This window comes from Acomys russatus, chromosome 6, assembly GCF_903995435.1.
Source record: "Acomys russatus chromosome 6, mAcoRus1.1, whole genome shotgun sequence".
NCBI classification, from domain to species: domain Eukaryota; kingdom Metazoa; phylum Chordata; class Mammalia; order Rodentia; family Muridae; genus Acomys; species Acomys russatus.
In genome coordinates, this window is record NC_067142.1 from 77,288,491 (window position 1) to 77,298,577 (window position 10,087).

General features: G+C 51.1%; 1 protein-coding gene across 2 annotated transcripts in view; it reads left to right on the top strand.

Moving 5' to 3' along the window:
- Nucleotides 1-7,025, top strand: part of Susd4 (sushi domain containing 4) — a 118,687-nt gene extending 111,662 nt beyond the window's left edge. For both annotated transcript variants that reach the window (XM_051148059.1, XM_051148058.1), the window contains exons 6-9: nucleotides 393-584; nucleotides 1,805-1,949; nucleotides 4,930-5,312; nucleotides 6,400-7,025. In XM_051148059.1, the coding sequence (XP_051004016.1) occupies nucleotides 393-584; nucleotides 1,805-1,949; nucleotides 4,930-5,312; nucleotides 6,400-6,428 (749 nt within the window). In that variant the 3' untranslated portion in view covers nucleotides 6,429-7,025. The remainder of the gene's footprint in view (nucleotides 1-392; nucleotides 585-1,804; nucleotides 1,950-4,929; nucleotides 5,313-6,399) is intronic.
- The last annotated feature ends 3,062 nt before the right edge of the window (nucleotides 7,026-10,087 follow it).

The window sequence follows — 10,087 nt, forward strand, 5'->3', positions numbered from 1 at the left end:
TGGTAACAGAAGCAAACTTGTCACCACTGTGCCATTGGGTAAAGATTTTGTCTGTAAATATCTTTAATTTTATTTACTGGGTTGTCTGGCACATAATACTATGCATTATTAATAGAGTAGCTTAATACTATCTATTAAATAGGAGTACTTGTCACGTTGTAAGGTGAACCTCTATTTTACTGTGTACTTTACAACACCACACGACAGCGTTTGTTCTCAGAATACCCTAGCAGGCTTCCCCTGACCTTCCATGGGAATGTAGGCTGTCTCTGTTGCCATGCCTTAGTGTGGTGTTTCACGTATAAGCACATAAGCCACGCCTGTATTATGTCTGAAGAGCTCCTCTCAGGAGCCTCTGGTTCTGAAACTTTTATTCTCCCCAACTGCCCAAGTTTGTCCGCTACCTCCTATGGTGAGTCACGGAGATTTCATCTGCCACCCGAGGCCTTGCGAGCGCTACAACCATGGAACTGTGGTGGAGTTCTACTGTGACCCCGGCTACGGCCTCACCAGTGACTATAAGTACATCACCTGCCAGTATGGAGAGTGGTTCCCTTCCTACCAAGTCTACTGCATCAAATCAGGTGAGACCCAAGGCCGCACTCTGGTCTGTGGCCAGGCTATGTCTTCAATGACACCCACTCCCATCCTATCATGAGCTCAGGGCTGGGCTGTAGAAATGGATATAGGTGGCTGTGTTGGACCCTGCCAAGGGATTCCAGGACTTTTTCAGGGGGTCAGGAATATAAAATGAATCATAACCCTGACACCCATGGAGAAATTCAGCTTCTGCAGTTTTTCACAGCCTTGGTGCTACCCACTGGCAAGGATGCAGGCCCATGGTTGTTACCAGAATTATATACATGGCCTCGGAACCTGAGTAGTGCATGACCCCACTCTTTCCTTCAAGTAGGAATAATATTGTGGCTAAGAACTAATCTCACACAAGTGGAGACCGTATACCGTCTCCATTGCCTCCTGGTAAACGATGTGTGATGGCAAGCCATCTTTGCCACAGGTCCCAGCACACCCAGGAAGTGGCCCCATAGATGAACCCTGGTACCAGCATACATCCTTCCCCTGTCCTTTCAGCTTGTCTCCAGCATTTTCCAAACCATAGCCATGGCTGTTGCCCTAAGCAGCAGTGATGGTTGATGCTGCTCTTCTGGACACAGATGTGATACTGGGTATCTGGAGGCCTTCAGAGGTCACGTGAACCGAGGAGAGGCACCAAGTCTAAGAGAACAGCCACTGTGTGGGATAATGGGATGGGCTATGCTGGGAGCAACAGGATGACAGTCTGTTCTGGAAGGGTCTACTGTGGCTTCCGTGACCTTGCAGATACCACGGAGACTGGAGTGGTGGCCAAGGAGTGTACCCATGTAGCCTTAGATTTCGTCATCCTTGCTTCATTCCATCCTTCACCCTAGAGCAATGCTTTGTGACAGGTCAGAAGAGGCCCCTCAGGGCAGAAGGACATCTTCCTGTCTCTTCCTAAGAAGCAGTTACAGTGTTGTCTTGCCCTGGGCTGGGTTTTCCTGCTCAGTCTGCAACATGAGGATGCATGTCTAGAGTCTCAGTCATGTCTACAAGTCCATCACCTGCCAATATGTCTCCGACCCAGAAGGACCCATGCCGGAGATGGGTTTTAGCATTGTGTGGGTCCTAACATGATTTACCAGCTGTCCTGGAGGTGTGGTGTGTCTGTTGAGTCCCAGGAGGGACATCATGTGTACCTCATATACCAGATGACTACCAAAGGAACATGACACCTCATGCCTGGCTTTGTTATCTCCCATGGCAGAGCAAACGTGGCCTAGCACCCATGAGACCCTCCTGACCACGTGGAAGATTGTGGCATTCACGGCCACCAGCGTGCTGCTGGTGTTACTGCTCGTCATCCTGGCCAGAATGTTCCAGACCAAGTTCAAGGCCCACTTCCCCACCAGGTCAGTGCATCAGAGAGAGCACAGATGAAGGCAAAGCTTAAGAGTCTATGTAGACTGTCAGGAAGAGATCACCATGGTGGGCAGGCCCCATCGCTGCCTCCATGGGAAGACCATTCTGAAGCAGGCACTGTCGGGGACTGGAGGAAGGCACCAGGCCAGGGATACACGCTGTGCACACCCCATTAGGAGCACCTCCCATTGTGGTCCACCTGCTGTGGCCCTAAGATGACTTATACATACTTGGGGAAGTGGCAAGATTAGGGATGTGAGATAGCAGAGATCAGCCAATAGGGTAGGAAGCTTCAGGAAGGAGAGCAGACCTCTGAGTGAGAAGCCAGAAAGGACCTGAGAGGGGATCTGGGTCTTCAGAGGGCGACTCTTTCCTCCTTGGCTACACCAGAGAGCTCAGGTTGGTGTCCTCACTCCTGAGTCCTCCTCATCCCAGAGCTGTGCTTACACCTGAGCCTTGTCACCTCACAGCTGTGCTTACCCCTAAGTCAGTCATCCTTATCCTTACGCTGCCCTCACCATGGCACCTAATCATGAGAACAAGGAGTCTGAGGTTCATGAAAAAAGGACAATTGCTTGGGTGAGAAGGAGGCGCCTGGCATTGACTACTCTATTGCTTCCAACACAACAGTCTCTTCTCTTCTCTTCTCTTCTCTTCTCTTCTCTTCTCTTCTCCTCTCTGCTCTTCTCTCTCCCTCCCTCCCTTGCCCTCCTCTCTCTCAGTCTCTGTCTCTGTCTCTCTCTTTCCCTCCCTCTCCCTCCTCTCTGTCTCTTTCTCCCTCCCTGTTTCCCTCCCTCCCTTTTTTTCTGCCTTCCTTCACCTCCTCTCTCTCTCTCCTCTCTCTCTCTCTCTCTCTCTCTCTCTCTCTCTCTCTCTGTCTCTCTCTCTGTCTCTGTGTCTCTCTCCCTCCCTCCCCCTCCTCTCTCTGTCTCTCTCCCCCTCCCTCCTCCTCCTCTCTCTGTCTCTGTCTCTCTCCCTCTCTCCCCGTCCTCTCTCTGTCTCTATCTCTCTGTGTCTCTTCCCTCTCTCTCTCTCCTTGTGGAAAGGGAGAGAGAAGGGCTAGCTTCCTCAAACCATCCACCCAGATAGTTTCATTGCACTCAGCAGTACCCCTGATCCTTGCAGCAGAAGCACCACAGGTCAGACTCAGCAGGTGCCTCGCTCTCCCCAGCTGCGTGTGCTGGGTGTGAGGGTTTGCTTACATTCTCCCCAGGCCCACAGGTGTGTCAGCACCTCTTTGGTGGCATCACCAAGCCTCTGCTGAGGCTCCAGAACCTTTCTTTCTTTCTTCTCAAACCTTCCAGCATCTCTCTGGGTCTTCAACATTATTATTTATTAATCAAGGGACCATGTTCTATCACTAAGCAATTACAGTTTCTCAGAAAGGCCAAAGGATCACCAAGAGAAAGCTAGACTACACAGCTGTGATTTATGGTGTATTAGCAGATCTTCAACTAGCTCACAAAGCGTGTGTGTGTGTGTGTGTGTGTGTGTGTGTGTGTGTGTGTGTGTGTGTGTGTGTGTGTGTGTGTGTGTGTGTGTGTGTGTGTGTGTGTGTGTATGCTTGGAAGAGTTTTCTAAGATATGGACTACTAAGATGTTTTTGAAATCTTCTCAAGACTCACATGCTGCTCTATACTGTCCTCTAGTTGTTTAGGGAAAATTGGTGTCATCTGTCCAAATGGAACACAAAATATTCAAGAGCATGCCAAGGACAGATGCTTGTGCTCTCCAGGTCCCAAGTCTTTGAGATCTAGGTTATGAAAGTCACATGCCATGGTTTGAGCTGTGCAGAGGGAAATGTGACCCAAGCATGGGCTGTTAGGATAAGAAATGAACCAGAGGCATCTGCCTGCTCTGGCCTGACAACATGAAAACAAGGAGCAAGGAGAAGTCCTGAGTGAGCCAGAAAGGCTGATGGGAGACATGGAGTGGCCAAGGGGAGTGAGCACCAATGGTTCCGAGTGTGCTAACAGCTCCAGGTCAGAAGCATGTCTTCCACCTTTCCTGCCTTCTAGGGGGTGCGGGCCTCAGTCTCTTGCCTTCTCTGGGTAGCCTTTAAGGACTGTGGAGCAAAAAGACAATGGGCATAGCCTCAAAGCTTTTGCAAGACATTTCAAATAGCCATGGGCTCCCGCCTATCTCTCTCTCTCTCGTTAGTGAACAGCACAGGCTGATGTTGCCCCTCCCTGACAAGTGCCATGTCCAGGTATTTCATGTGCCCTCCCAAAAGCACTCAGAGCTCAGCGCATCACCATACCCAACCAGATAACTTCCTCCTCCCGCCGCGTCATCCTCTGCCCTCATCTCTCAACTTTCAGTCAACAGAAGGAATCAGCAATGAAGCTGTGAGCTGTTTTACTCACTGCTCTGGGCTTTTCTGAGGCCAGGAGTGGAGCCTGGTGGTCATGTGTGTACAGATGTTGGTGGCACACATCACCTAGGGTCAGAGCCAGCACCACTGCACGCTCACAGTGACGACAGGCACAAGAGGCCAGCCAGGAACTGTGCCTGTGAACAAGAAGGAAGGGAGCATTTGCAGGGATGGCAGCCTGGCTTCCCTCTCAGCAGCTGTGCAGGTTCGGCGTGGTCCATGGTGCAGCATTGAGTCTAAGGCGGCCATGAACCTGGGTAGTAGGAATGGCATAGTGAGGGCGGGGGCAGCTAACAGCCTACCTTTTATTTCCTATTGTGCTTGCTCTATCTCTCTTTAAAAAAAAAATGAGTAATGCAGTTTTGTCTGTTTTATTTTTACAAAGAAGCCTAAGTATAGACTGGCGGTCCCCTCTAGGCACTTAGTGTCCACCCTTCCTCAGGATGGAGAGTGATTAAAGGGAGACCTCTCTGCAGAACCTGGCCTGGTGTATAGCACATCTGCCAGGGACGTGGGAGGAGAAGCTGTTTCTCCATACTGCCTCATTCCTGGAGTGGTGTCGACTTGGATATGTCCCCACTGTTTCCTCTGCACAGGGGTCCTCCCAGGAGTTCCAGCAGTGACCCCGACTTTGTGGTGGTGGACGGAGTGCCCGTCATGCTCCCGACCTACGACGAGGCTGTGAATGGGGGCTCGAGTGCCTTAGGCCCCGGGTACCTGGCCTCCGTGGGCCAGGGCTGTCCCTTACCTGTGGATGATCAGAGCCCTCCGGCATATCCTGGCTCCGGGGACATGGACACAGGCCCTGGGGAGTCAGAAACCTGTGACAGCACCTTGGGCTCCTCTGAGCTGCTCCAGAGTCTATATTCAGCCCCCATGTGCCAAGCGGGCAGCCGCCCTGCCCCAGACACCCCTGACACAATTTCCAGTACAGCAGGGGAGGCAGCATCCACAAGCCCTGGCATCGACATTGCAGACGGTAAGCATTTCCAAAGCTTATGGCTAGCTCTGCGGCACAGGGTCAGGGCCACGGGGATGCTAGCTGTCATTGCTTCTCATCCTGTCTACTCGTAGGACTGCTGTCAACAGACCAATTGTGGCAAAGAATGAACAGTATTTTGTGAGTAATGAGCCCAGGAGTAGAAATTTCATGAGGCTTCAAAGGGTACCAGTGGACCTAAAAGACTGGAGAGCACAGAGCACTTCTGTTTTGATTCCACCTATTAGACAGGGCGTATGCCTTCTTGTCCTTTAATTGAATAGGACTTCTGATGGTGGCACTTGGGAACAGCATCACACACAGGCAGAGAGGAACAATCTAGGCACTTGCACCAAGGCCCGACACATCTGCCAAAACCGACTTAAAGGAGGATGCTTCTTCTATGCCGCCATGTACACTGGGCCCTCCCTACCTTCCCCTTGTGGGCCCTGAGGAAGGCCAGTGCAGTGGGGAGTGCTGCCAGCCTCACACGTGGGGGTGACACATCTCCACAAGACCCCAGAGAAACGGTGTGTACGTAGAAGTCTCTTTACCCAATGTACCGTGAAAGGTGCACCTGCCATGGGGAAAATGGAAATATGAAACACTCCATGAAAACATGGAAACGTTGTAATCAGTGCCCCACCTCCCCGGAGAATGGAGCCCAGCGCAACTCTGCAATATAACACACTGGTTCCAGAGTGTGGCCCAGGACACCGCAGAAGCAGGGCACAAACAGGCCTGCTGGCTGGAAGGGCTCCCTTCCTGTGCTCCACCCAGCCTCTCTGCGCTTGAAATTGTAACGTTTTAGTCTAAGTGACTATGAGGGCTGCTGGTGAAAGTTTAGCATTATCCTTTTTTATGAGCTGGATATAAAATCACAAGTTGTTCTCTAGCGGATAGATGGTTTACAGGGTGGGGGGCGGGGTGGGAAGAGATGCTGTTTTATTTGACCTTTAATGGAGGCATGGAGCTTAACGTTTTCCTTTCTTCCCTGATTTCTGGGATCGGCGCTGTTTTAATGAGGCGCATAACTCCAAACCGTGTAGTTTCCAGCCTTACTAAGTCAGTAACTCTTGCTTTCCAGAGATCCCGCTCATGGAAGAGGACCCTTAGCCTGGTGATGTCCTGCTAATTCCACTGTCCCTTTTGGGGACAAGAGCCTTGAACCTTGGAGTGAGGCCACAGGAGGACAGAGCTTGGGGGAGAAGGGGGCATTTTCTAATCTATCTACATGGGGACAGCAACTCACAGCGCACATCTCCAGCAGGACTATGGGTCTGACCGACAGCAGTAGCAGTGCTTTTAAATGAGACACAAGGGTTTGTCACGACCTGCAGGGAACAAAGAGCAGAGGGGACTCTCTGCATCACCCCATGACAGCACTGAGTGCCTCTTGCTACAGAGCATGAGACAGTGCCACACACATCCTGGCGAATCACGTATCCCGTTGCTTCTGTTAACAGCACCCCCTGCCCCTCCAAAAAGCATGTCACATTGTGTAAATTCGCTTTTTAAATCTGCCTTGAGCTGTCTGGGACTCTACAATTGGACAGGTCAGCCTCTGTAGAAATCCCGTGTTGACTTGCCCACCCAAGAGCGGATTCTTCTCTTTGCCCTTATTAGTAAGGGACAGGCTCCCAAGGAAAGGCTCTTGTGTAACACGTGGACCATCTCCTACACCTGGACAATGGATCTAAGCAGGAGGTGGCAGTTTGAGAACGGAAAGGAAAAACATGGCAGCCGACTCTGCTTGCTGGAAATTTCCTCGTGCCAAGCCCCCCCACCCTGTGCTCTGTGCTGACCTCTGGTGACATGCATCAGTGTTTGTAGTGGTGGTCTGGCATGGACCCATGGTGTGGGAAAACCCTGTGACTTTACACATGGTGAGAATACGTTCAGATGTGTCTGTGGTAGACCAGGTAACCTGGTCGGGTTTGATCTCGGCATTCCACGGACTCCACTCGCAATCACCTGCTCACACCTTCCTATGTGGGTCATTGTATCACGCTGCCCCTCACCCTAAAACTTAACCGTTCTTTTATTTTCCAAAATGGAAAGCCTCTGTAAACACACTCTGCATCTGAAGAAAGGAGAAAGTGTAAGTTGGATCTTTTGTGCCCCTTCCCTCTCCCCCAGCTCTCTGTTTCGTCCTGCTGAGTCTGAAGGCTGGCCTCCCAGCCCCAAGCCACCCTGTGCTCTTGCTTTCAGGAGGCCTTTGGCCCTGCCTGCCTGTTGTCCTCCATTCCAACTATGAGAGTCTCATGGCACCCACTGGGGATTGTGCCTAAGAAATTGATTGATTTTTAAAGAACCCTGAGTCCAGAAGTGTCTCTTCAAATTCACGTTGGTCTGTGGCGTCAATTCTATTCCTTCTCTGGGTTTTAGACAAATATAAACAAAACTCTCATCCATAAAATCACCGTGCTGACAGAGCAGTGAGGGCTGAAAGCTTGATCGAATCCTGTTTTCTCTCAACACAGACTGATTAAAAATTAAAAAGAAAATGACAGCTTGAAGCGTGACTTTAATAGTAGAGTGGAGAGGGGCAGATGGGAAGTGGGTGACATTGATCATGGGTGACAGAAATAAAGCATAGGATTAAGAACACACAGCTAAAGGAGACGCCATATAAAAAGGATGGGCTTTGCCCTGCCTTATGCTCAGCCACCATCAGTGACAGAGTGGCACTGAGCCCTTGGTTAAAGCTGTGGGTAATTGCAGATTGCATGAGTGACAACCTCACACTGTCCCTGGTGCAGCCTCATGTCATCAGTGTGTGCCCTGAGGAACTGGGCCCGCCATGGGCAGCCTCTACCAGGAGCCAGCTCTTGGCCCTTCATACTCACCTGTCCCCCCTTCCACACCTCCTCATGCAGGTTATGTCCCGGAGACATCCAGGTAAGCATCCCATGTCTCACGAGGCAGATAGGAAGAGGCCATCCCTCTCTCTTTCTAGTAAATGCTACGGCAACAGGACCGCCATCTATCTGACCTGGAGACCAAGGACAAAGTTGCCACCTGGGCCCCAGGAAGACAGACAGCAGGAGACATCTCCTACGGAGCTTTGTCACACTGACCAAGTCACCTGCACCCTGCCTGCTGTCACTCTACTTTGTGTTCATGTCAATTCTTTTCACCAAAGATCTTATTTATGGTTTATTTTCCTACCCTCATTACTTTTGACAAGAGAGAAGCTTCGTGAGATTCCAAGCATGATGTGGTCCAACATAATTCTTTTCAATATCTCAAAATCCCTATGGTGTGAGGGGGCAAGTCACCTTCCACAGATGTCCTCAGTGTGGAAGCAAGCCTTGTTGCGGAAGAGGGAGCCAGGCCAACAATGGTACTCTCCTCAGGCCTGGGCAGCCCCCACCTCAGTGCCACCCACTTGCCACACAGCAGGCCAGTACTGGCCGACTGGCTCCCCATTATGAGCACAGCACAAGTCACAGGCATCTTCACACTTCATTGCTATGTAGCTTTTCTTAATTGCAAGGTTGTGGTTTGCCTGTGTGGATGCTTCAGGCTCTTTCCTACCTAATTACAGCCAGCCTAGCAGCTGGCACATGGACAAGGCTGCCTTCTGTTACTACAGAAATGGTCCCTGGCCACCAGCAGGTCCAAGATTAGCAAATTCAGAGACTTCTGGTCCATAGCCTATTGGGTCCAGTGACGTCTCATATTCCATCCTCCCTCTGCATGACAGACATTCAAATCCTCTCCCATTCAGACCGTAGCCTCAGGCCGTAGCTGTTACCTTCAGAGCATCATGGGAGAGTGTGGGCTTCATAACCTGCCTCCTCCATGGCCATGTGGCTGTGAGCTTGGATCAGTTGCTAGCCTCACCGGGCCCTTGTTTCGTGCAGAAATTTGATTTTCCTTGCCTTTCATGGCTACATTGTGGGTGGCAGCTGATGTAGGTCAAACAATCAAGCACAGGGGGCATTTGAGACACAGCAGCTGCAGATCCTGAGCAAGGGGGATGGCTGTTGTACAGACTGACTTCCACAGGCATTCCCACATACCTTTGCCCGGCCTTGGTCCCTTTGCCCTCCAAGGTGTTTGTAGATGAGGCTAATCGGGGCTATCCAAAGCAGAGAGGCCGAGTAAGCCACGTCTGTGCCTTGACTTGTCCTCCCAGGAGCCCACCCCCTGCTCCTGCATACTAAGCTTTCGTGTTGGAAGTTTCAGCCCATGGGCCATTAGGCCGTTGGGCTTGTTCCAAGCCCAGCCCATCTCTGCTCACAAAGGGCAGGAGAACCTCAGGAACACCCCCTGCCTGGCCCCCACAAAGACTGTGAGGACTCACTCATCTTCACAGGCAGCCCTGTAGATTATCACTAACCTGCTTCCTTAATTTTATTGTCTATTTTGAATTTAAAGCATAAAAGTTAATGCCCATACATTTCCAAGGGGATGAAGGGGAAAGTCTGCAGGTAAAATCACCTGGCCTAGCAAGCAAAACAGGGCCCCAGAGAGTGCTAGGCCCTTGTAAGGAGGACGAACACTGAGCATGGTGGCCCTGAAACCATAAAACTTAATGTAGAGTGCGTGTGTCATTGTGCATGTGGTTAACCACCATATTGGGCAGTGTACCGCCCCACACCGAGTGAGAAACCAGTCCCCAAGTGCCTGCCATCTATCATTCTGAGCGATGAGAGAGTAGGCTGGCTACCTGAAAGCAAGCCACGAACATACTGAGAGCTTCGTGCTTGGGTTCTGAGATAGCCCCCAGGGATCTGGCCCATGGTCCTCTGAGGCCAGTGAAGAAA